Raw genomic sequence first — 25,944 nt, forward strand, 5'->3', positions numbered from 1 at the left:
TTTCGCAAAACTCCTCATTCTCAATCTACCTTTTCGAAATCATTCTTCTCCAATCGCTTCCTTATGCAGTACCTTTTATGATGTTTTGTGGTGCGGATTCTTTCTTACTACCACCAACACTTTGCGCCAACAAACAACCTTTCATCATTAAAAAAAAAACAAATACAATCGTCGCTTATTTTTCTGCAACACACAACTTTGAGGAGAGAAATCATATTTCAAGGGTTTGAGAAAACGCATCATCTATTGTTCTTTTATTTAAAAAAAGTTCACGTTTAGACAGTATTGTGGAAAAAGAGATAGAAAATGGTTGTGGATAATAGCGATAGTAGAACAAGTCTTCGAGTGAATGAATCAGAGTTACGAGTGCCTTCTGCAGAATTATTAGAAATGGATAGTAATATGTCGAGTTTTTCGGGCTCGTTTGATATTGCCATCGGAGGAGGAGGAAATAAACAATATGAAGACAACTATGATGAAAGGTCAACTACTCGTTCACATAGTAATAGCACTGCAAAGGAAAAGGCAATTTCTGTGCTGCAGAAGAAGTTTGACATTAAAAATTTATTTAATAATGAAGAGATGGAAAAGAGAGATAAAGTGGGTTGGCTAAACTCTATTCGATTCAAGACTCTAACAATATTACTCTTGCTGTTCTTTGTGACAGTGTTGGCTTGTCTGGTAATATTGATCGTTGCCTTCCATTTATCATATACGAGGGTTGAGTACAATTCGGTGGTGGAAGCAAGTGTTAGAGTATCTCGAGGAATACACGAATATTATAGTGGTCTGTATGTTAAACTTTTGGAATATGCACCATGGGATTCAACTTTGAATCTGTTTGTGAATGTGACCTATGAGGATGGTACCACAATTGAGCCAAGTCCTGAACTGGTTGACCAATATTTTACAAACAACATTTTTTGTTCATATATGAGCAATGTTAACTTGTCACTTGTTGCTCTGTATTATTTGAACGGAACTAAATTAAGGAGTATGGCTTGCTTTAACTCAACATTGGAGGAGAGTTTACCTGAAGAATTGGAAAATCTTTCGCCAGATCATTATCTCATTAAGGATATGTCAGTAACATCAACTAGGAGAGCTACCTATATGAAGCCATCATCAAACAATGTAAATCACTCTAATGACATGTTAATGCTCGTGGCAATGCCGGTACTGAGCTCGGATTATTCATCAGAATCTGGAGGTGTTATGGTATTCGGAAGATACCAGAACGCTGATGCTATTCATGCATTAACTACCAAGACTCAACTTTGTATATCATTTTATAATTACAATTCTTCGAGCGATCAGCTTGTTGTTGAAAAATCAACATCAACAAGTGCTAAACAATTCGATTCTGTTGTTTCTTCAAGTGAAGCATTGCAGGTAGATGTAGAAGATGACAGCTGGGTGTTACAATCAGCAATATATGTTTCTACATTTGATTCTGCAGATGCTGTGGCGACTACAAATAGGTATTGTTATTCTACCAAGACTAAAAATTCTGGAATGACTCCAGAAGCCATTGATGGTGAAAGAATGTCTGCTTATCAAATCATGTCTGATATTAATGGAGAAAAGACAATTCTCGTTAGAACAGACATGTCTAGAAAAATTTACACTAATGGAATCAATTCTTTCCTTATTACTTGGGGAGTAATGACAGTCATGTTAATTATCCTTTCTGTAGCTGTAATGGCCTTTATTGAGCTAGTGGTGCTGAGAAGAATGGTGAGATTAACTAATTCAGTCGTTAAAATTACAAACAATTGGGAAACTGTTGTGATGAACGGCTCTAGAATTCCCAAATATACCCAAGACGAAATTGGTAGATTGGCAAACCGCGTTAATTTAATGCTTGGAGTTTTGGAAAAGTCCTATCAACACTTACAAAAGGATCACGAAAATGCTCAATCTCTATTAGATCGAACCTCTCTTGAGGAACAAAAATATAGACAAGTGTTGAATGCTATATCAGATTTCATTATTACCATTGATTCTAAAGATGGTAAAATATTGAATTATAACACATCATTCCAGGCTAAAATCATGACCAGAGTGGTAAATGAGGCCACAGAGAAGAAGGTCACCAACAAGGCAATTAATGAATACTTTGACTCCAAGCCAACCATGCAAGAGTTGCTTGGTAGGATGGAGGACATTTGTTCTGGCACAGCCAAGATTTGGGAAACTAATTTTGTTTCAAGATACAATGCTCTCATACCCATTCATGTAAATTGTAGTAAGGTGAAGATTGTCATTGATGGAGGAGAAATTGTGGATGCATTTGTTCTGTTGGCAAGAAATATGGCCGACCAGTACGAACTTCAAAAGACAATCAAGACTCAACAAGAACAATTCTCAGAGCAAAGAATGAATTTCGAGTTTGACTATTATTGGAAGAATAAGGAAATGAAAGAAAAGTTGAGAATATTCTGTATTAATGAGAAATCATACGAAAATTGCCTATTCCTTGAAGAAGTTGAAGCATATAGAAAGATTAAACGTACACATAACCGTGTCAAGAAGCAACAGGAAATAATTGCCAAATTCCTGACAAAGGATGCCAAATATGAGCTCAATATTTCTAAAGAGGAAGAGTTTACAATCGTTTCTAAAATAAGGGATGGATATGGGCAGATAGATTTGTTGGATAAACTGTTTTCCATTGTACGGGGAATGTTTTATAGAGATACATTCCAAAGATTCCTCAAAGAATTGGATCAAGAGAATGAGTCCACTACTTCATCTAGTGGATTGGACGTAGACGAAACATCAGATACAATCTCATCTTCCACATCCTTCACTGATTTCACTGGTCCTACAGATAAATAGGTAATAATTATGAAGAAATAATCGCTTTTGTAAAGAAATCCATTTGAAATTTGGAAAAACTTGATTTTATGACAAGTAAGAATTACCTAGTTCCATTAGTAAAAATAAAATCTGTCAATTCATCTATCTGCATTGTGTTGTTCTTAAAGTAGAGAGTCTTTTTCAGAGTTTCTTCAAATGATTCGAAATAGAGCAAATCAAAAATATCATTGCCTAGAACTTTTGCATTATGTTTGGAAAAGAGTTTGAATATTTCCAAGAATTTTTCGTAGTCTGCCTGTGTAGCAATAGCATGTGCGTGGTGGTTTCATGTTTGAGAAATAGTTGCAAATATCAATGATAATTTGCCTTTTATCTGACAAGTTCGTCACCATATGTAAAAGTGGTTCGTATGTGAGTGGATTATCTAAATATCTCCAAAACTTGCCAAATAATTCCACTGGTATTGGATAATCATTTGCAAGTCTACTGCTTGCGTAAATAAAATCTCTGTTCAATAGTTTAAAATACTTGGCACATTCATTCATTGAATTAACCACAACAATAAGTGCTTTCATGTAAGGATTTTTTGAGGTTGCCTTTTCATCATGAATATTTTTCAAAGGTTTTACAAGATTTTTGTAAACTTCTTTGAAAGCCACCAAAATATTACCCGGAATTTTATACCTCAAATTTGATTCACTTCCATAGCCATACTTTCCCCAATTTTCCAAAATGATCTTTGAAGCATGTCTGTAATTTCTACAAAATTCCATAAAATTCTCATTCGTTACCGTCACATCCAAATACTTTTGAATTTTATACTCTACACTAACCCTAATTCGTTCCTCCTCAAATTCCTTTCCAATTCTTTTCAAGTTCTTACTCATCATTGGATTATAATGTACAAATAACTTTTCCAATTCTCTATAAATATCATCAAAGCTATTTCTTCTACCGTGACTCAATTTCAATGTCCCAGGAATACTCTCTATAAATCTCATCTTTAAATAAATTCCAAATCGTGCAATCCCAAACTCATCACCAAATAAATGTTTAATCGGGAGAGAACAATAAGAAAATCCATCACTATATCCAACACTAGATGAAGAGCCAGATCCGGAGCCAGATCCACCACTGTCACCATTAGAAACATTAGATAATGATGATAAACCAAGGCTAATTGTCTCTTGTAATTGTGTTGGCAAATAATAGTCAACAGTTACAAAGCAAAATATTAAAGGCTTGAGTGAAACAAAATCCAAATAACGCAAAATATCAAAAATCAACTCGGCGGGAACCTGTCGTAATATTCCATGGTACTGTTGTTGTGATGAGGACATTTTTTTGTAATGTTGTTGTCACTTGTAATGTTGTTTGTTTTAAAACGTTCAGATTCAAAATTTACCATCAGTTGAGGAAATACTTTACTTCCCACTTTCCAGCTAGCTTCCAACCCACAAAAATAAGAGTTTTTAACAATACACATTACAATTAGTTGAAAAGTTGAATAGAACATCCCAAATTTGGGAACAGTTCCTGAAACCAAATCCTCTTTTAGCTCAACTGTATTAAGAACGAACAAAACCTCAACATTATATTGTGCTACCTTTCAATTCGACTGTATTGATGAAGATAACTCACTGAAGTACCACATGCTTATGTTCTAATCAGAGAAGGCATTTAATTTTGGAAAAACAAATCATTCAAATTGAATATTACCGTATTGAAAAAGTGTTTGCAGTGAAGAGTGAGGATCCACTAGTCATGCCTGAGGTTGCTACCAATCAAAATTATTATTTGGCAGCTTTCATTGTTCCATTTGTGGTGTTATTTATTTTGAAAGTCAATAATAATAAATTCGAAAACTTGTTAATAAAAAATGTCTCAACTGAATCCACTTCCCTCGGACATGATCTTTCACATGATGCAATTTTGTGATTTTGATCAGATGGCAGTTGTCATGATGGTTTCTTGTCAATGGTTCGGAGAGTCATTAAAATTTGAATTTGAAAAATCATATGCATCAATCGATAGGAATAATTTTTCAGAGATTTGTTTACACCCATCATCATTGCTCATCACTAATCTTTCCATTTCACAAGCAACTTGTTCGTGGGATACATTGTTTGAACTATTTTCTGAATCAAAATATTTGATAAATTTGAGATCATTATCCGTACATGGAAGAGATGAGACAGTTAATAAGATTGACAAGTTGTTTAAGGGGAAAACTCTGAAAAATTTAACCTATTTGGATTTGGATAGAGTTAATATTGGTGATGATGGATTTAAGGCATTGGCTGATAGTCCTTATATCAAAAATTTAATTCATTTGGAATCATTTTGGGGTGGGAATTCATATTTGACATCTAAATATATTTCAGAAAGTGAAAATTTCTCAAAATTGACATTTATTGACATTAGCAATACACAAAAGAGAAACTATGAAGGTTATATACATTTTTGTAAAAGTCAATTTCTGTCAAATTTGAAATCTATTTCATTTTCAAATGAAGCCGACGACACGTTGATGGATTTATTGACACACAATACATACCTTACTAAACTTGAAAGAATCTATATGGATAGTGGGACTTTCACCCCTGATGGATTGAAAAAATACCTTAACAGTGAAAATGCTAAGAATATCACTGACCTATACTTGGATTATGCCGAATTGGGAGATGAAGGGATGAAAGTCATTGCTGAATGTCCAAATATGACCAACCTGAAAGAATTATCAATTGCAAATGCAAATATTAGCAATGTAGGAGCTCTATATTTATTGGAGAGCAAGTATCTGAAAAATCTTACAAGCTTAACACACAAAAGTAACGATCCATTTTATATGGGTCGTGATATTGATGAAGAAATGGATGCACTCTTGAAACAATCTTTTAAGAACTAATCAAGGGAATCAAACAAAATACATTACAAAAATTATCCTATGAAAATCTACGAATATCCACAAAGTTGTGGAAATTGATAAAAGGTAACCCTCCAACTTGATTCCAAAACAAAAAAAATGAAACGACACGATTCACATTCAACGGAGCATCTTTCGAAAAAAACCAAGCTAGATTGCTCCTCCCAATCTCTAATACACTTGACCAATGAAATACTGGCCAATATTTTCCTTTTTTTGGATCCAATCACCGATTTACTGCCAAATGTTATGGCTGTGTGTGAAAAGTTTTTTGAAATTTTGGGTGGGAAGGGAACATTGGACACTAAACACATAATTTATGAAAAGATTATTCTCAAAAGTAGGATGAAATTGCATAGGGATCGTTTTGACAAGGCATACTTTGTTAGATTGGTTGATTTTGTGTCTAGAGCTGCTTGTGTGAACGCATGTAAAGTATTAAAATTGGGTAATAATTATGATGGGGATGAAGGATTGAGTTTAGTGTTGACAATTGATTTTTTCAAAAAATCAAAAGAAACTGGATGCTTTAATGGTTTGAAAAAGTTATCCTTGTTCAATATATCCATATTCAAGCAAATGAGCCAAAAAAACATCAAAATATTGAAAGAATGGGTTTCAAGTTTGTCAAATTTGGAAGAATTACATCTAAATAATCTCATTCCACAAGATGTGATGAATGCTATTCTTATTGAATGTAAGAATTTAAAACATTTGACATGCGTTAGTGGCAATTTGGCAATTAATGATGATATGGGACCATTTGCTCTGGAATCATTGGATATTTCCACTTCTGATGATAATGACATCAACTATTCATTCTTTACCAGAACACCTCACCTAAAGAAGCTTGCAATTGGTTTTAACTATTGTTTTCCCAATACATTATTCTTGAATATTAGAGATTATTGTAGAGAATTGACAGAGTTTTCATATGGTGAAAGAGATATGAATGAAACTGGGAATTTACAAATCATGATGCAAATGAATCAATTGGAAAAAGTCTGTATTAATACTCAGGAATTGGATCTGGACATTATTAGGCACATTGTAAACACCTTCAAGTTGAAAATGTTTCCAATTTCACTTGGTTCTGAAGGAGATTTTAGTGATATTTTGGAGGTATTGGAGGAAACATTGGAACTCGTTGATGACTCCTACGTATTGTACCAAGCCAAACCTGAGACAAATTTTCTCCAAAAATGTAAAAAGTTCAAACAAGCAAGAAGATTTCTGACATTTGGTGAGACATTGGAGAATAATCATGTCACCATAGGAGATCTATTCGAAGAATTACCTCTTCTTAATGAATTATTGTTAACTCTTTCTATTGAAAATATAAGAGAGCAATCATTGAAAGGAGCCAACCAAGCATTCAAACTCATTCATGGAAAGGAAGGAATTGTGAATGAATTGTTCAATGACACCACATTCTACACCAAGATTGAAACTCAAAGTAGAGGCTCACTTAAATTAAGAGTACGAATAGTTGATTTTGAAAACATGGATTATGAACAAGATGAACAAGATGCAATATTCAAGATTTCACTTGTTAAATAGAAGTGGAGAAATCAACTCATCTTGATTTTGAGTACACAAAAGCGAAACTGTTCATTAAATATTTCCCTCCAAAAATAACGGAAAACAATTTATAAAAAAAATGACTGAAACACTCTTGTTCTCCCGTCATAACCAAGTTGTCCTGAATAATATTAAGCTTTGGAACATTGGCATCCACAACAAAATTGATTTCTTAGCGGAAAACAAACTTTTCTTCAATTCAAGAATGGCCGAAATTAAGGAACAAGCCATCCGATTAAATGATGATGATTTATCTCCCGAGGAAAGAGAAAAAATAAGTATTGAAAAGTTTGTTCTTGATTTGGTTCTGAGATGGAATGTGCAAGATTACTTTGATGATGATATTGAGAAAAGCTTTCAAGTTCCGTTTTTTTTGAATGAACATTTTAATAAGTATACCATGTACAGCTTGCTGTTTTTTAGAAATATATTGTTTGAATCTGAATATTATATGGAGGAGTACATTAGAGAATATCCAAAGATAGCAATTTATTCTCCCATGTTCAAATGTTTTGCTAGTTTTGTAAAGGAAGAATATGACTTGAAGAGCAAGAGATCTTCTATGTTAAATCAAATTCCCTTCTTGAACTTTATTATTAAGCTATTTAATTCTGTAGGAGTTGAAGTTAAGGTGAATGATTATTTGAGAGATGAGAATGGAAATATCCTGGTCAATCAATTACTAGCAATCAGCTATGAACAATTTAATATGTGTGGAATAGTTTCAAGTGACTTGTCAATAGAGAGCGAAGAGGAATGGAGAAACTGTATTTTCACATCACACATAATGCAAAGAAAACACACCAACACACAAAGAATGTTCTCTCTTTGTTTCATCATCCATGGTTGTAAAATTACCTTCTTTTATTCACATCAACCATATTCATTGGATTATTTCTTATTCAATAAGATTCAAACTTGGGACTTTTGCAATGCAGATCATCTTATTGAAATAGTTGGATGCCTTTTCATGTTTATAAATCTTTCTTGGATGAATTCAAAAACAAATCCTTTTGGATATATTGGTACACAGATTCTTTCTGCAATGAACACTGTTGCACTTTATGAACAAAAACTAAAAGAAAAACTAAAATATGAAGAGGAGAGACAACAGTATCGGATAATTAAGGAAAAGCATAGATTGTTAAAAAAAAAGAGAAAGGACAAAAAAATTAAGTTTACTGAGAGTGTTATTGACCAATTATTGAAATGCACAATTACCAAATAGTCTGGTAACAATTTCATAATTCAAATGTGTAGTATTGCTCATATTTAGGCTAATCTTGTTGTATATAATTTCACTGGTTTACTAATTTTACCAACATTTCAATATTTATTCGAGATTAAAACTTTTTTGAAGGATTAACTTGCATTTCAGAACTTAAATTTCCATCATTCACAATTTTCTTTCTAACAACCATGTTAATATAAATTTCTGAAATGATTAAATTTCCACTCACAGCCAACCAAGCTGAAGCTCCATAAACTTCCTTCTGGGCTGCATCCAAAATGCCATATGAAGTATCAGAGAGATTTGGATTGCCAGCAATGTAAAAACCAGCAAATAGAAATAGATAAATTCTCAGAGTGATGGCAGCACATACAGAACTGAAACATCGAATCATCCATTCTCTATGTCTTTGAATTCTATCACCTTTAGGAAGATGTTTTACGAGTGGATTCTTGTGAGCAAAGGTTACGTATAAAAGAGCCATTCCCAGAGTGACAATCCATATCAGAGATAGGAGAGAGAAGGCAACTTTTGTGTTAACACCTCCTACACTATATGGAATGAGCCATAATCCACCCACGAATCCAATAAACACACACGCTGAAAAGATGTAACCAATAATCTTGTGAATAATCATCACTCTTCTTCGAATCACATCCTGAAATTGCAATATACCAATGAGTAGACACAATATTCCACCAATAGCATGAACAATGAGTGCTGGATATCCCTTATCGACAGTATAGTCTTTTCCAATAAAGAGGTCCTTTCTATAATCTTCAGGATTATTTGGATTAACAGGAGAAGCTCTCATAATTCCGAATTGAACTGCTATTGCAACCCATCCAGCAAATATCAATAACCAATACACTATCCATCCAATAACTCGTCCACATTGTTTTAAATTCTTTTTACTCATGATTGGTTTTTTGAACTTAACTGGAATGTTATCTTTAATATTGCCTGTTGTGGATTTGGAGTCGTCATGACGTGGTGCCTTGTCCAATATGAGGTCTTGAGAGGAGTTGGAAAGAGTCATATTGTCGCCCATGCTTTTTTTTGTTGATTGGGTTTTTGTTTACAGTCAGTTATAGTTAGTTGGCTGAGATTTCACATTAAGGTGGTCATGAAGGAATTGGAATTGGAAGAAAACAGTAATGGGGTTAAAAGAGTCGCATATTAGAAAATATACCTCAGCAAATTGGAAGTGGAATAAATTGGCGCTATATTTGGTAGTTAAGGTATTGAAACAACTCATGTGGTCACTCCAGAAAATGTCAAGCAGAGAAGAAGGAAACAAATCCAACTCATTTGCAAACATTTCATTGCAATAGGTTGCCTTACAGAAACGACTTTATAAAGTCTGTATTAATAGCTTAATGCAAAATTATTGTTATGTACATTATTTTGGTGTTTATTTACATTATTTTAATTATCCATTTCCATGGTTAACTCCTTTTTCAATGAATAGAAGGTAAAGTGACCCATCAAATTCAATGAATTGTACGAAAGATATCTGCAAATGGCTTCTCTTTGCTCTGGCCAAAATCCAGCATTGACTTGTTTGCCGAATAACTCAAATAACGAATGCAATGATTCAAGGGCCTTCTTGTCATTAGTCAGCATGATTAAGTCTATCAAAATGGATGCAACTTGCTCAACAAAACAATTGGAAATCCTCAATTTTTGATTAGAATTTCTTTCAATCCATAACTTTTCCAAAGTATTCGAAACATGTTGAGAGAGTACATCCTCTCCAAAGCTCAAATTCAATCCCTTCTCATTGAAAATTTCATTCACCAAAACTTTAGCCTTCTTTCTCCTAATCATATTTACAAAAACAACTGCAATGTAGACTTGTTCTTCAAATATTACCAACAATTCGGAAGAAACTTGACTCAACCAAGCAAATACCTTCTCCATTAATACCTCTTCATACTTGTTATTATTATTTAAGGAAGAAGCTTCGCATTCTGCTTGACTAGCAAATTGAATAATGAGGTTTTGTACGGAATGGAAAATCGACGTCACTTCAAATGCTGTAATTGTTTTTCTTGGCAATGATTTTGTATTCAAAATTGATTCAATTTCATCTTGTATACAATGAGGAGAGCAAACATCTGGATTGGAATGTTGTTCTTCCTCCTCAGTTGCTGCTGGTGCTTGATGAGTTGATAAAAAGAAGGCTTCTTCGGTAGTGGTCGTCGTGCTCATTTGTAGGCTTTGAGAATTTTTGTTTTTTTTAAGTTTGTTTCCTTAAGAGTTTTTAAAAATAGCGCGCTTGTAATACAATTGTAGTAGAAGTTGACAAAGCTTTGAGAGCAAGGTTTTTTGTAGGCTTATTGGAAAGTATTCGAATCTCCATAATTTTTTGACAAGCACTCTGTCACTGAAGCGTTCAACGTTAATGGTTGGATTAAAGATAATGAAGTTGAAGGAAAGTCATACTGTCTAAAGACAATTTCCAAAATAAATATTTCATCTTCTTTGAACTTTACAAGTAATTTTCATGAAATAATTATCTTCATTATATATGTAAATTTTCTACTTTGGAATTTTATAAAGAATTTCTAAAAGAATCTTTATTTCTTCCATTCGAAATTAAGGAAAAAAAATGAATCCAACCACAAACACTACGCAACCGCAACAACAAGCTATCAACCCATCCGAACCGGTTCCAGTCAGCCACGAACAAAAATACGAAACGAAACCTTCGCATACTGGACAATCAGTTCATTATGTGCATGATCCAATTTATGTTCAACCTCAATATCAGCAGCCTGTCATGATGGTTCCTGTAGATATTGATCAAGATGCTGCAGAAGCTTCAAGTGCCTTCACCATGGCCATTTGTTTCTCTATCTTAATGACATGTTTTGGATGTGTTTGTATGAGCAGTATTCCATTTTTGTTTGTTTGGGTAATGTACAGAAAATCGTCGAGTGAGAGGGCTAAAAGACTTTCCTCCCTGTCAATGCTCACCTTTTTTATCTTGCTATGCATGAACATTGTTTTCATAATCATAACTATTTGTGTTGTGACAATTGTGCCACCTGTTGTGATCTATACATAAAGTTGGTCTTGTAATGGTCCATGCCTCAAATAAATTCATTATACTTTGTTTCCTCTTCAAGCCATTCACCAGAAGAGCTAGTATAAAAACATCCACACAACAGAAAATCTGCTTTACCTTGAATCTACTCTTTGAGCAACAATTCAATCATAAATAGCTAGACTTGATTCAAGAAAAATCATCATGTATTTGCAATCTTTCAGAAAGAAGAATCCACACAAACTAGTACTATTTCCAAACTGTACATTTTCAATTAGTCTTCCTTCCACATCAAAGGTTGTTAAACACTGCGAATTATTAGAATGTATATAGGTCTTACGATTGTATCTATCTACTTTCGTAGTAAAAGTCAAATACGCATAGTTAGTTTTCTTCTTTACAACTTTACCATTCTTGGTAAACACTCTCGTAAAATATAAATACTTTGAATCGTATCCTCCCACAATCAAGTTATCATTTACATCCCATCCAATGCCATTAAACATTCGCATTTTCACTCGAATTTTATCGAGAATAAATCCAGTCACTGAATCCATCAATGTTAAATATCCATCATAGGAGAAGTAAAATAATATCCCCCTATCATCCTCCACAATAGTATCAGTCTCAACTCCCGGCTTTATCCACACAATATCACCACTCTCAATATCAATTTTTCGTAATTCTCTCTTTCCAGCAATATTAATAATGGTCAGGAAACACTTTTCCTTTTTTAAGGGAAACAGTACTGGTATAGTGTATAGTGCTCCTTCAATATTTAGCTGATATTCATTAACTATTGATATATTAACTTGCATAGCAAGTGGATCATCATCATTGAATGAAAAATCGGCAACAACAATTTTAGTTTGATAGGGTTGCTGTTGGTTCATTGCTTTGGCAGCAACAATTAAAGTTTTATCAGGATAGGGACAATAAATTGCTTGCCTAATATTCTCTGATCCGAAGGGAAAGCTAACTTCAGCCAGTTTATTCAAGTTGGTTTGATAGCCCTGGAGATTTGGTGTTGCTGTAGACATTTTTTTTTAATAATTTTATTTTGTGAGTTACAAGTTCATTTGCAGTTCACTTAAAGTTCTACATTCTCATAAATATCTGGGATATTAACATAACCTTTCATTATTATTTTATTCATACGAATATATCCAATGAGCATTCTCAAAGCAGAGGAAAGAAGAGTTCATATATGAACTAATTCTTGGTTCTTGTACTGCTGAGAACAGGGTCTAGCTCACAGTCATTTTGTAATCAATTTCAAAAAAATGCTAAAGTGTAGACCCCATCTTTCGTCAAGCTGTAATTTATTTCATACAAATCTTGCCATTGTTAAAAAACATCAGTGGCTCAGTCACAACATTTTCAATAATAGAACCTTTGAAAAATATAAATCTACCTGCTTACTACTTCTTCCAGGAATGGACGGAACTAGTCTTCTGTTTGAACCATTTACTCAACAAATGATGGAAAAGAGCAAACAATTCAACCATCCTTTGCACATCTATCCGATACCTTATCCTAATCAGCCATTGATGAACTATTCAGAGTTGGAACTATATTCGAGAAGAAAAATCAAAGAAATTCTTGACAATTATCACATGGAAGAAGAAACTAATGTTGTAATTTTGGGAGAATCATTTTCTGGACCTATTGCCACGTCCATTACATCAATGATGAATAATGAACGGGAAGGAGGAGAATTTCCGATTAGTGGTTTGATATTATGTTGTACATTTGTGGCCAATCCTAGACCAGTACTCAGTTTTCCTTTCAGGTTCATATTTTCTTCACCCAATTCCAATAATCAAAGCTTCAAAACTAATCTAATGGATTCTCTAATTAGAATTTTATTTCAACAGGAGTGGCTTATGAAAATCATTAGTAAGCTCATGTTCCATTCAGAAAAACAGAGGAATCTATTTCTCAGAGCTATGAAAATAACTCCTCCTGAAGTTATTGGCCTCCGATTGAGAAATGTTCTATATGTGAACAGAATTGAAGAATTGAGAAAATGCAACAATATTCCTCTATTAATTCTGAGAGCTAGGAATGATTGGATTGTCCCCAACTCTGCTCAACAACTCTTGGAGGAGGTATTCGAAGGAAATTGTAATTGTCCTCCACCAATTGTTGGTTCTCATTTTCTTTTACAAAACAATCCAGAAGAAACTTCAGAAGTTATTTGGAAATTCGTTCAAAATTTACCCAAGGTCAAGTCATGATCTTTTTCCACTTTATTCAATCCTCAAAAGTTTAGTTTTCATAATCAATCTAATAATTAATATTGAAAAAGTGGACTATATAAAAATTGAAATTCAATCAAAATAATAAATTGAAAAAAAATAATGCTCTCACATACAGCCAAGATTTTCCGTCATTCAAGAAGGGTTTGCAATAAATCGGCCCTCTCATGTGTTGCCACTTCATCATCATCGGCAATGCTCGGAATGAAGAATATTCCGACAACAACATTTCAAAATCAATTCCTTGTTGAAAATATCAAGAATTTTAGTACACAATTAAATGTTAGAAATCAACAACAAGAACAACCACTTGATGAATCAGCCTTGAGTCAACATATTTTCCAATTTATTCAACAACAATCTGCTAATCTTCCTTTGCAAAATTTTGCTGATTTGGACAAGTTACTTCAAACATTGATTTTCCAAGGACATCTCATCTTTAGAGCACAAACTATGGAAGAATGGAAACCTGTTTATTATGAAATTTTGAATATTCTCTCTAGCAATTCTACTATTTTTGCTGATATTGACCAAACTCAATTGTCTCAAGTGGAAAAGGATGTTAATGAATTTGCTGATGCTATCATTAGTACATTTGAAAAGTATGCTACTTCTGGTGGATTGGAGAATAAGGTTGTTGGTGATGTTTTGAGGTAGGTTTGAAATAGTTCAAATTTATTCATCTATTTGTTTAATGATTGAACTATTTCATGTATATAGAATGTTGGCTGAAGATGTCATTGTTTCATCACTCCCAACTGTTAAATTTGCTCCAAATGGAGCTCATGCTCAATATGTTCAACATGTTGCTGACCAAATGGGAGATTATGTTGAAATGACTAATTTACCTCAAATCAAGGTCATTCTTCTCACTAGAAAGGCTTTAGGTTTGCACAAGCTTGGAGCTTTGGATAAGGCTTTGGAAACTTGTGATAAGGCTATTGAAATTATGCCAGATTTCTCCCCAAGTTATCTGTAAGTATTGTGAATTTGAAAAGTGAAATATTGAAAGACATTAGTGTTCGTGCCTCCACTTTCTTATTCATGGAAAAACCACAAGAATCCATTGAAGCTTGTAACAAGACCCTCTCAATTGAAGAAGGAAATATGGAAGCCTATTTGTGTAGAGCTGTTTCCTACCTCAAATTGGGTGATACTGAAAAGGCACTTACTGACCTTAACACTTTGTTGGAAGCTCATCCATCCCGTTTCGATGCCTTGACCAAGAGAGCTGCCATCTATTTCTCCAAAAAGATGTACGACAGTGCCATTCTCGATGTTGAAAGAGCCATCTACTATAATTCCAACGATGTTCAAGTTTTCACTGATGTTGTCATGAGTTTCGATTGTGCCTCTGATAAGTGTGCTGAACAAATCATTGTAGGTCTCTTCAATAAGACTCGTAATCAAATTGCTGATGCAGTTAAAGCATTCGATGAAGCTATTAAGGTCAATCCTGATGATGCTGTCTCATATCATCAAAGAGGTCTCTTGCAATACAATTATATGGGTGATTCTAAGGCTGCTCTCGAAGATCTCCAACAAGCTATCGATAAGAGAAGTTCATTGACCTCTGAAACATACACTGGTATTTTACTCCAAGATTATGCCATGATTGTTCTCAATATGTTCGTTGCTGAATATAAGGATAAGGCACCAGATGGAAATGTTCCAACCTTTGAAACTTCTCCAGCTTTGGCCACTGCTTACAGTTGTTTTGCTGAATCTACTACTAAAATGCCAGCTCCAGCTCAATTGAAGGCCATTACAAGTATGGGTAGTATTCACATTCTCATGAATGAAAATGAACAAGGTATCGAATTGTTCACTAAGGCTATTGAAGTTGCCAAGCCAAAGACTGCCAGTGGATACACTCCAGAATTGAGAAGTGAAATGGCTGCTGCTTACTTTAACAGAGCTCACGTCTATCACATGAAGATTATCAATAATGAATTGGCTCTCAAAGACTATGACATGGCCATCAAGTTGAATCCAAACAATCCATTGTTCTATCACTATCGTTCCATGCTCCACATCCACATGGGTAATGATGAATTGGCCAAGAAGGATGAAGATACTGCCAAGAAGATTACTGAAAGACAACAAGAAAGAATCAAACAAATGCAAAAATTGCAACAAGAAAGCAGTCCAGAACAACCAACCCTCTAATTTATTAAAAAACAATATTTTCTATTCTTGTAATCTGTGCTTGAATGTCAGACACTTGACGTTTTAAATTAAATATTAAAAAAAATGAAAAAATTATTCAGAAGGAAAAAGAAGAAGGATTCCACTGATGAAGAAACAACAGTCACCGATCAACAAGCACCAACTGATGAAGATGATGTAACAGCCACCAACTATGACTATGATGAGGAATTAATGGACGAAGAAAACGAAAGTGACAATGAAGAGGAAGATATGGAACAAAAACAACTTTTATATCATCAATATAGTGATTATACATCGGAGGATTTAAAATCATCACTGGATGAAATTATAGATTCGATTGATGCTGAATATAGAGTTGAGGATTTTAGTTACATTGATGCCATTGCTCGTTCTCTCAAGAATGGAACGGATAAAGAGGATTTACGTAAATTGAAGGATAATAAGAAGTTTTTGGATGATGCAGTCAAGCAAATTGTCTGTGTTAATTATAAGGGCTTCAATAAGAGTATTCGTAATTTTTCTGACATGTTGGATTTGATGGAGAAGGGTCAAAGTCAAGTACAGAATATGATTGAAAAAGTTAGAACAACGAAGGAGTTGTTGGCTTTGAGATCTACAGATTTGATTTCATTGTATAGTAGTTATTTGCAACAGAAAGAGGTAAGGAGTTGTTGAGATTTTTAACATGTTTAAATTGAAACTGGAATTTCGGATAGATTTTGGATATTTTAGATGTTGTGCAGAAAGTAAAGAATGCACCAAATGAGATTACATCGTCCATGAATTCAAAACACTTTTTATATGCAGCTCGTACTTTGAAAACTTATAATGGAATGGCAAATAGCGAAAGATTGAGATCTATCAAGGCTCTTCATGATATTCGTGACCAATTTATGGAATTTTATGACAAAATGCCAGATATTATCACTGATGAATTGAAGGCTCAGCTTCACATTCATGCCTATCAAAAATCATTGGATATGATTGATGATGATGATTGGAGATATCAATTGGCTGGTGGAAGTGGTAGTGGTATTCCTACCCATGCCAATTCACCAATTACTATTCCAAAACTGAATAGTAAATTGGCTAATCAAATTAAGAGATTTTCCACAAGACCAGGTGTATCCCCAATTATAACTAAAGAAGATCCAGAACCAGAACAAAAAATCAAACCATTTTCACAAGTCCAAGATAATTTGGCACTAGATTATGAGAAGGAAGACCCAGCCCAGTATGTTATCAATTTAGTGGAAGCTCTCGATGTGTTGGGAACACTTTCTGAATTGCAATCCAAATTGGTACAAAATTTGAGATTCGAATTGAGACACTTGATAGAGTCTCACATTAACGAGTTTGCAAATTCATTGAAGGGATCTGACAGAGACTTGTTGTGGCTAATTATTCAAAATAAGAATTTAGCAAGTAATGAACAAGTTGGGCTCTTTTCCAGTAACTTTGACGATCCACTCGAACAACATAAAACCAACACTGGAAAGGCAATTTTGCAAGGAAGATTAATTTCGGAAATGATGGAAGGACTTTTTATCAAACTGAAAAAGGTGATGAAGAATTATCAATTCTTAATCAAATTACTCGAGCAAAAGTTAGCTCAGAGAGACAGCTCCATTATAGGCGATAAGGAATTGGGATCTATGAGTATTATTCTTTCCAAGCAGGTTATTACAAGAGTAAGAGAATCCATCTCTAAGAAATTAGAAGATTTGAGATTGAATTTTAGAACTGCTGGAGACTTTGAGGACTTGTTGCAGGAGTGCATGGAAGAATTAATGTACAACTTTATTGATAAGAACTACGACGAGTCAGCAAGACAACGTGTAAAGGATCTAATCTTGATATTTGAAGTTCAAGTTGACTTGAAGACAAGAGATGCAGGAAAGAAGGAGAAACAAAATGCAGAAAAGGTTAAATCTAGCTTCAAGACACTTGTCATTAATACACTTTCCTCTCCAGATACACCAAGTCTCCTCTCCATTGAACACATTTGGAAAACTGTGGAAGATGAAATGGGATCCGTACTCAAGGAACTCTTAGGTTTGAGAAATAGTGATTTGGACAATTCAAGCAAGAGAAAATCCACCACAAACCTCAGTGAATTTGCTGATAATGGTAAAAAGAAGAAGAAAATCTCTGATTTTAACTTTGAAATCAAATTCAAATTCTCCACCAATGTAGATTTTCCACTCATGGCCATGAATGAATCTGAAGATCAAGGTTCAATGAAAATTTTGTGTGAATCGTTGAACAGCTACTTTATCTTCTCACCTTACAATATCATTTGGATGTACAAGGTTGTTACTGGATTCGTCGATCAGATCTATTCCAATTTCAAAATTGTCAATGACAGAGACGAAGATGATGAAGATGAAAGAACCTATTCTGGAAACAGCAATGAATCAATCCTCCAAATGTTCATGGATAATTTCATCATTGGTGCATTCATGCCACTCATCGAAGAGGACTATAGAAACAAATTGTCCAAACTCTTAACTGACCAAGACAAGCACAATACCAATGCCTTCCTCCCTAGAGAATCCCCAAACCAAACCTCCTCAACTTATACCTACGTTTCCAAAACTGAAAAGAGACCACTATTGAACAGTGCTCTCTTCTTAGCATCTTGGCTTAGAGAATTGTTCAAGATTTCTCTTTCCCTTCCAGTGTACAAAATGAGTATTTTTAATGTGATTGAAATTGTTTTGAAGAATTATTTGGCCTCTTGCAAGAGTCAATTTGATTCTGTCATTAGAGGCAAATTCATTCAACAATCTTTGACTGCAGAGTATGAAAGTGTGTATCCAGTGTTGAAATCTGATCCAAACTTTAAACTTCTCTATACTAAATCAAAGTCACAAATTGATTCGTCAACCTATTCGAAACTCTCCGAGAAATTCTACAAGAAATTGTTTGTCATCATTGATGAAAAACTTCAAATCAATTATCCACACAATCTTCCAAAGACCAAATTCATTGACAATAACTCTCAATTAATTCTCTTGGCAAATATCAATGATAGTTTGGAATGGTTAGCAGATCTCATCAAGAGCTACCAAAAGGAACTCATTCAAACAGAACTTTTTGCAGTCAAGACTCAACAAAAGACAGAAGAATACAGAGTAAAGAAAGAAGCTGCATCAACACCTAATACCACTAGTATGCATCAAGTGGCAAGCGATCCAAATATCAGAAAACCTATTAAGGTTCATCACTTGAGAGTTTTGAGTACGGATGCTGAGAGTGTAACCTCTGATCATTCAGATGAGGAAACCAATGCCATTCAAAGAATTAAGAAATCTACCCTCTTCCTCTCCAATTATGAAAAGGATTACAGAGATTTGGCAATAAGATGTCTATTCTCACTCAAGTTGGATATTCGTGTTCACTGTTATCACTTTATTCATTGTAATTTGATGGACAATTTACTCAAGTTTGGAACCTACGACTGTGAAGATGAAAGAAAGGAACCTGAAGATTTCATCAATTTATTCAATCAAGATTTGTTCAGAATTGAGAGATATCTTTCCTGCTATTTACCAAAGAGCAAATTGAGATATTTATTCGAATCTATTGAAAAGATGATTCTTGATCTTTTTATTGGAAGTTTACCATTTGCCATTTCACAATTCTATGAAATGAAACTTGACGATAGCTCTTCAGCAATGTTAGGAGGTGGCGATCTTATCAAATCACCTTCATTCTCCAAGCTTGGTTTAGAGAAAATGATGAGAAATATCTTTAGTTTGCAGCAACAGCTTTCCAGTTTCAGTTTTGTAGACGAAAGAAAATTCGAATCCATTCGAGAATACTTCTATCTCCTCCAAATGCAATCCCACCAACTTTTAAGAATGATAGAAACCAAATCACTCAAACAATTACCATTCACACAAGATCAATACGAAGCCATTCTCCAAACCGATTACGATCACATCAAGAGAGATGTTAAGGATGTAAACGTGTGTCGTCAATTCTTTGAAAAGAAGATTAAGAAACAGCAAGAAGCTCTCGCTGCCAAATCAGTCAACTCTCCAACGACACCAACCAGAAGATTAGTTTCCTCTTCATTGCCAAAGAAAAAATAAAACAATTAAGGATGATCTTTTTAAACCTATCTGATACCAGATAGCATTATAATACTGATATTTTCTGATCCATTGTTCATAAAAGTGCACACTCTGAATCGATAATCAATTTTGTTGGGTATTATAATATCTTGTGCTGTAATTTTTCCCGCCAAGAAAATTTTCGTTTTTTCAGTTTAAAAAAAAAGAACAAAATTGGATTCATTGCCACCCTCTCTTTTGATTGCTGCTGATTATCATCATTGTTTAATTTCGGAGGAAGGCACAATATAGTAGATATAATATTTAGGAGAAGGAAGTTATAAACACTGTACAACAAACAACATATAAGAAGGGGAACAAAATGTCGGATAGAAGATCCCCAACTCAGGGGACGCTTAAACTGCAGCAAAACAAGGCAAGGCCTGTGAGGATGGCCTCAAAGCTGCTAATTTCTCAAAAAACATCTGTAAATTTAAATGCAAATAGTACTAGTTTTGAAAATTCGCAATCCATCACATCACTTCCAGGTGGATCGAATCAAACACAAAATTCAATAACCATCATGTCTGATGAAACTAGGAAAATTGTAGATATGCTAAAGAAGGAAGTAGAAACACTAAAGTACGATCTGACAAACTCTGAAACAGAGAAGGAAACATATGTATTTCAGATTGGTGAAATTAAAAAGAAAAATAGACGAGATATGGAAAGATTGGAACAGGAATTACATGATAGAAAAGAAAAGCAACATAGTATGGAGGAAAAACTGTCACGTGTTGAACAAATTGAGGATGCAATCATTAAACTCTATCTCGAGTTGAAAGATAGAAGTTATGAGGCTGTTGGAAGTGATGATGACATTAAAGAGATTGAAAAGAAAGAAAAAGAGGAGCTCAAAAAAGAGAACCCACTTGTAATATTGGATAGATTAAAAGCAAACTTGAGAACTTTATTGGTATTTAAGGACGATTATGAGAATGAACTGAAAGATCAAATTAGACGAAGAAAAACTGAAGCTGAGTATAAGGTTGAAGAATTGAAAATGAAAATTGAACAAATGCAACAAGAGAAAGATGAATATAAGAGTGCTGCTATGAAAGCTATTGAATTGAAAGATCGAGCTGTCAGAGATCAAAATGATAATACTGACTCTTTCTCTAATGAGATTAATACCTTAAAACAGGAAAATAGCATGCTTGCCAGCGTTCTTGCAAAGAAAGAACAGGAAATAGACAAGCTTCACGAGATGATTGATCGAAGAGATTCAATTCTTCGACACAGAGAAGTTCAAATGATGAAAATTACTCAACTGGAGAGTAAAATCAAAAACGATAAGACTAAACACCAATTCGATATCAACAGGGAGAAATCTGAAAAGTATCAAGTTCTCAAAAAGTATGACAATGATATTAATTTTTACCAGAAAATGGAAAATGAAAAGAAGGAAATGGAAAATGAGTTAAACAAAATGCGAGACGAAGTTAAATCCCTAAAGACAAATGCTAGTAGAGAAAAAGTTCAAGAATTAACAGAGGTGAATCAGAAACTTCAAGAAAGAGTCAATTCATTAACCGAGGAGCTTAAGAAATACCAAGCAGAGTCACGATCTTTGAAAATCCAAGTCTCCAATTTGAGAAGATCCCAAGTTGAAATGAAGCAACAATACTTGAACATTTTCAATGCCAATTTAGAAGAAAAGAAGAAGAGGAAGGCCCAAGAAGAAGCCAATATCAAGGAACAAATTGAAAGACATTTCCACGAAAATGCTGAAAGAAATCCTCAATTGGCATCGTATTACAAGAAGAAACTGAAAGAGAAGGAGAGAGAAGTGGAAGAACTTGGAAAGAGGTTGAAGAGAATGATTCTTCACCAAAACAGAGAAAATCAAGTGGAAAAGAATTTTATCAAGGAAAAGACTTACTTGATTGGAGAATTAACACAATTAAGAAGACAGATACCTAATGCCATCCCAAATGATGATTACACAAATCCAAACAGTCATGCTGCTCTCTTACAAAGAAATTCCTACCTTGAAGAAAAACTTAGAGACTATGAGAATTTACAAATCATTTCCAAATCTTCAACTGTAAGTTTTGTACATAGTATTTCATATTTATTGACTGTTTAAAAGGTTGCTTATGAAAAGATTGCAACAAATAAGATCAATACCTCTATAGATTTGGACAAGTCTGCATTTACAGACCTTCAAGAATATGTGGATGGTCCTGTCCCTGATTCACCAGCCAGCGTCAAGACACCTTCATTAGCCTTACCAGAATACAAATCTGGTAGACCATTATCTGCTACATACGCAACTTCAAAGAGAAAGGTTGGCGTTGCTCTGCCTCCTGCTGGCTCTCGACCCTTATCTGCTGGTCCCAGAAGACCCGTCTCTGCACGATTCGTTCAAAGACCAGTACAGGTTGGAACTTTAACAAACCAGTAGGCGAATTCATGTTGTTGAATACTGGTGTAAAGGTCTGTTGCTATGATTAAGGTTTGGAGCATTGAGTCAGTCAAGAAATGTAATACGTTTTGGAAATAATCCAACCAATCATAAAAATTAAAAATATTTAAAATTTAAACGAATAATTTATTACTACTTAGGAGGAGTTTCATTGTTGGAATGAAAGGAAGTTTGTGGTGGAGGTTGGAGTTGAGCTTGGTTGTGGTGCTTCTTTTTCTCTCTTCTTGGACTTAGAAGTTGTACCACTTGAAGATGGTGTAGAAGTGCCTCTTAGATAAGCATCATTATAAAGAGTCTTGACATCTGGCCTTTTTGACATTTCATGTGTAAGGCAACGTCTGATAAATTCCTTAGCTTCTTCTGAGACAGCAGGTTTATCAGGAAAACCAACTTGGGTGGCATTTACGATTGTTCCTTCGCTAAGAATTTTTTGTTGTGAAAGGTTGTTTCCAAATGGTTTTGTACCGTACAACATTTGGAAAAAGATTACACCCGCCGACCAAACATCAACCTTGTTTGAAATTTTAGGTGGTGGACCTTCACCTGATGGGTTATAAAAACATTCTGGAGGTAAATACCAATATGTTCCTGCACCCTGTGATGTCAACTCTATAGACTCTTCTTCATCCATAATTTTAGAAAGACCAAAATCTGTAATCTTAATATTTCCATCCTTATCAAATAAAATGTTAGCAGGTTTCAAATCGTAGTGAATAACTCTTTGCTTTTGTTGGCATAAATAGTTAAGTCCACTAAATATTTGAGAAATGATATTCTTGGCTTCTCTTTCTGGTACTCTTTGGTGCTTTTTAATGTACAAATCCAAATCAGCACCCTCACAATATTCCAATACTGTAACAAAAGTGTTATTGTCAAAGACAAAAGTGTCATACATCTTGATAAGCTTTTCATGATTAATGCTTTGATTAATTTGACATTCTCGCAACACGTGTTTGATATAATTCTCCTTTCGGTGCTCTTTCCAATTTGGATTCAGTTGATGTATTTTACATGCCACAACTTTAAAGTCTGTGAGATCATAGGCCTTGTAGACTTCACTAAAGCCTCCTTTACCAAGCATTTTCATAAGGAAGTATTCATGATGATTACTTGGTTGTGGTTGTTGACCATTAATTTGAGGTGTTCCAGGACCATCTGGTGTGGTTGGAATATATTTTTGGTGTCCAATGATTGGATAATTCTTAAACATTGACTTTTCTTGATCTCTAATACGTTTGATTTCTCTGATCTGTATACTCTTTTCAATCAAGAGGTTCTCTTGTTCTGCAATATTTTGAGTTTCTTCCTTCTTGAGATGTATAAGTTTTAACTTGACTGTTTCCTCTTGCTCATTTAGGTCGTGCAATTGTTCTTCTAATTTTCTTATAAATTCGGCATCGTTTGTAGTAATTTGTTCCTTCTTCAATTGTTGTCTTTGTTTTTGAATATTCTTCTTTTGCTTTTCCAATTTGTCTTTTTCTGTCGTTATTCTATTTTCATTTTCTTTCAATTGTTGGAACAGTGTACCATCTTGCCAAACTTCATAAACGTCCAATCCTTTTTGATATGTAATAGTACCTATTGTTATTGACTTTTCATTAACCTTTTTCTTATCCTCAATTCTTTCTCTTTCAGCCCTTTCTCTTAAAAATTGGACTGCAATTTCTCTGAATCTCTTATTACGTTCGTTGTTTTTAATATCATAGTCATGGATTGCATTCTTCATTTGATTGATTTCACTCTCATAACCCTTTGTCTTGGATTCAGAATTTTCAAGCGATTTGTCTTTTTGTTTCAATTGCTCTTTAACATGTTCGAGTTCTAGTTGTAATTTGGCAATCTGTTGTTGATAAGCTTCAATGTTACTTTGAACGCCTGTATTATTTATGGCACTGGAACCCATACTAGAATTGGAATTGTAAGACATCATAAAACTGTTACTATTATTGCTAGCGTCAACATATAAACTATTACTGTTTTGATTAGAGGAAGAAGATGCCATATTGGATTGACTCTTCTTTGAAGTGCTAGCTTGAAGACTTTGAAACATTTGAGGAAGTGTCTTTTGCTTCTTGTTTGAAGGCTCCACAAGTTCCTCACCCTCAATACTTAGAGAGTTTTCTTGTTTGTTACAATTTAAAGTAGTATTATTGCTGTTAGGAGGTGCGAGGTAAATTACAGGAGATGTTTGAGGTAGTGATTGAGGTTGGTTGGATTGATAAGTAGTACTGTTTTCAGTAATGCTCGATGAAACAGATGAAGGAATAGTAATTTGATTATTGTTGTTGTTGTTGTTCGTACTGGTGTTGATAGTATTGTTTGAGTACTTGTCACCAGAGTTTTGTCCACTAATAATATTAGAAGCATTATTATTGGAGGATCCAGCATTGTTTGTTGAAGAGGAAACTCCAGAAGATGAAGCTTGTTGAGCGGTAGATACAGGCTCACCATCGTCTTTCCTCATTCTCATATATCTGCTCTTGATTTGTTCCTTTGTTCTTTCGATACATGCATACTTTGCGACACCATCCCAATCAATGTTATTGTCCTTCTTATGTTTTGCAATTCCTTCTTTAATCTTTTTATCTTCTTCTGGGGTAAATCTTCTTCTCTTCTTTGCCGCAGCAGCAGCTGTTGAAAGATGAGCAGCAGCAGGATTTGAAGTAGATGATGATCCTGTACTACTACCTGGAGCACCATTACCAGAACTTGATTTGTGGAGGTTGAAACTGCCTTGATTACCACTACCCATATTAAAACTTTGGTGGTGGTCCATATTATTCACTCCATACATATTGTCATCTTCTTCTACAAGATGATCATCATTATCTCTCATCATTGCATTATTTACAAAGGTCCTTTGTAGGCCTGGTTGATATTCAGAAGACTCTTCACTGTTTACGCTTTCTTCCATGTGTTCTTCAGATTCGTCATTAGAGAGTGATACTGTTGTGCCAAATCCCTGCGGAGAAGTTGGTTTAGAGTTGTTAGACTCTCCCGCTGTATGTTGCATTGAAATTGATGATGATAATTAAAAGATAATTGTAAAATAATATAACAATACAATTATCAAAATAATAATAATATAATAATAATAATAGTAATAATAATAATAATAAATTCAATTCTGATGAATAGATTGATGTTGAATTAAATTCTTTTTTGTTTGTTGTTGTTGTTAGAAGTGGAAGAAGAAGTTAAATTTCCTCGTCCTTTGTGTGTTCTAATATTCGCCAAAAATCAACGATAATAAACACCTATGAAGAAAAATCGAAAAAACTACTACTAGATAATTGAAAGAAACACAGTCCGTCTGAGACGTCTGAAAAAGCCTTCTGCTCTCTCGAGT

At 34.2% G+C, this 25,944-nt stretch overlaps 13 protein-coding genes across 13 annotated transcripts; 8 read left to right on the forward strand and 5 right to left on the reverse strand.

Annotated features, from left to right (window-relative positions):
• Window positions 1–306: 306 nt before the first annotated feature.
• Window positions 307–2,841, forward strand: NAEGRDRAFT_74903 (uncharacterized protein; the record flags this gene model as incomplete). Its single annotated transcript, XM_002670009.1, has 1 exon — window positions 307–2,841. One exon carries the CDS (start codon window positions 307–309, stop codon window positions 2,839–2,841), a length of 2,535 nt encoding a protein of 844 aa, XP_002670055.1.
• Window positions 2,842–3,068: 227 nt separating this feature from the next.
• NAEGRDRAFT_74904 (uncharacterized protein) lies at window positions 3,069–4,163 on the reverse strand (the record flags this gene model as incomplete). Its single annotated transcript, XM_002670058.1, has 1 exon — window positions 3,069–4,163. One exon carries the CDS (start codon window positions 4,161–4,163, stop codon window positions 3,069–3,071), a length of 1,095 nt encoding a protein of 364 aa, XP_002670104.1.
• Window positions 4,164–4,702: 539 nt separating this feature from the next.
• Window positions 4,703–5,731, forward strand: NAEGRDRAFT_74905 (uncharacterized protein; the record flags this gene model as incomplete). The annotated part of the gene is made up of 1 exon (XM_002670010.1): window positions 4,703–5,731. The coding sequence occupies one exon, from the start codon at window positions 4,703–4,705 to the stop codon at window positions 5,729–5,731; it is 1,029 nt and encodes a 342-aa protein (XP_002670056.1).
• A 117-nt stretch (window positions 5,732–5,848) lies between these two features.
• Window positions 5,849–7,309, forward strand: NAEGRDRAFT_74906 (uncharacterized protein; the record flags this gene model as incomplete). The annotated part of the gene is made up of 1 exon (XM_002670011.1): window positions 5,849–7,309. The coding sequence occupies one exon, from the start codon at window positions 5,849–5,851 to the stop codon at window positions 7,307–7,309; it is 1,461 nt and encodes a 486-aa protein (XP_002670057.1).
• Window positions 7,310–7,535: 226 nt separating this feature from the next.
• NAEGRDRAFT_53757 (uncharacterized protein) lies at window positions 7,536–8,558 on the forward strand (the record flags this gene model as incomplete). Its single annotated transcript, XM_002670012.1, has 1 exon — window positions 7,536–8,558. One exon carries the CDS (start codon window positions 7,536–7,538, stop codon window positions 8,556–8,558), a length of 1,023 nt encoding a protein of 340 aa, XP_002670058.1.
• Window positions 8,559–8,673: 115 nt separating this feature from the next.
• NAEGRDRAFT_53758 (uncharacterized protein) lies at window positions 8,674–9,612 on the reverse strand (the record flags this gene model as incomplete). Its single annotated transcript, XM_002670059.1, has 1 exon — window positions 8,674–9,612. One exon carries the CDS (start codon window positions 9,610–9,612, stop codon window positions 8,674–8,676), a length of 939 nt encoding a protein of 312 aa, XP_002670105.1.
• Window positions 9,613–9,989: 377 nt separating this feature from the next.
• NAEGRDRAFT_53759 (uncharacterized protein) lies at window positions 9,990–10,775 on the reverse strand (the record flags this gene model as incomplete). Its single annotated transcript, XM_002670060.1, has 1 exon — window positions 9,990–10,775. One exon carries the CDS (start codon window positions 10,773–10,775, stop codon window positions 9,990–9,992), a length of 786 nt encoding a protein of 261 aa, XP_002670106.1.
• A 400-nt stretch (window positions 10,776–11,175) lies between these two features.
• NAEGRDRAFT_74910 (uncharacterized protein) lies at window positions 11,176–11,634 on the forward strand (the record flags this gene model as incomplete). The annotated part of the gene is made up of 1 exon (XM_002670013.1): window positions 11,176–11,634. The coding sequence occupies one exon, from the start codon at window positions 11,176–11,178 to the stop codon at window positions 11,632–11,634; it is 459 nt and encodes a 152-aa protein (XP_002670059.1).
• A 143-nt stretch (window positions 11,635–11,777) lies between these two features.
• Window positions 11,778–12,653, reverse strand: NAEGRDRAFT_74911 (uncharacterized protein; the record flags this gene model as incomplete). Its single annotated transcript, XM_002670061.1, has 1 exon — window positions 11,778–12,653. The coding sequence occupies one exon, from the start codon at window positions 12,651–12,653 to the stop codon at window positions 11,778–11,780; it is 876 nt and encodes a 291-aa protein (XP_002670107.1).
• Window positions 12,654–13,049: 396 nt separating this feature from the next.
• NAEGRDRAFT_74912 (uncharacterized protein) lies at window positions 13,050–13,853 on the forward strand (the record flags this gene model as incomplete). The annotated part of the gene is made up of 1 exon (XM_002670014.1): window positions 13,050–13,853. The coding sequence occupies one exon, from the start codon at window positions 13,050–13,052 to the stop codon at window positions 13,851–13,853; it is 804 nt and encodes a 267-aa protein (XP_002670060.1).
• Window positions 13,854–13,976: 123 nt separating this feature from the next.
• NAEGRDRAFT_74913 (uncharacterized protein) lies at window positions 13,977–16,043 on the forward strand (the record flags this gene model as incomplete). Its single annotated transcript, XM_002670015.1, has 3 exons — window positions 13,977–14,527; window positions 14,595–14,849; window positions 14,894–16,043. 3 exons carry the CDS (start codon window positions 13,977–13,979, stop codon window positions 16,041–16,043), a joined length of 1,956 nt encoding a protein of 651 aa, XP_002670061.1.
• Window positions 16,044–16,127: 84 nt separating this feature from the next.
• NAEGRDRAFT_53762 (uncharacterized protein) lies at window positions 16,128–20,146 on the forward strand (the record flags this gene model as incomplete). The annotated part of the gene is made up of 2 exons (XM_002670016.1): window positions 16,128–16,706; window positions 16,763–20,146. 2 exons carry the CDS (start codon window positions 16,128–16,130, stop codon window positions 20,144–20,146), a joined length of 3,963 nt encoding a protein of 1,320 aa, XP_002670062.1.
• Window positions 20,147–22,743: 2,597 nt separating this feature from the next.
• Window positions 22,744–25,608, reverse strand: NAEGRDRAFT_74916 (uncharacterized protein; the record flags this gene model as incomplete). The annotated part of the gene is made up of 1 exon (XM_002670062.1): window positions 22,744–25,608. One exon carries the CDS (start codon window positions 25,606–25,608, stop codon window positions 22,744–22,746), a length of 2,865 nt encoding a protein of 954 aa, XP_002670108.1.
• Window positions 25,609–25,944: the final 336 nt, after the last annotated feature.

This window comes from Naegleria gruberi (genome assembly GCF_000004985.1).
Source record: "Naegleria gruberi genomic scaffold NAEGRscaffold_75, whole genome shotgun sequence".
Taxonomy (NCBI): domain Eukaryota; phylum Heterolobosea; class Eutetramitea; order Acrasida; family Naegleriidae; genus Naegleria; species Naegleria gruberi.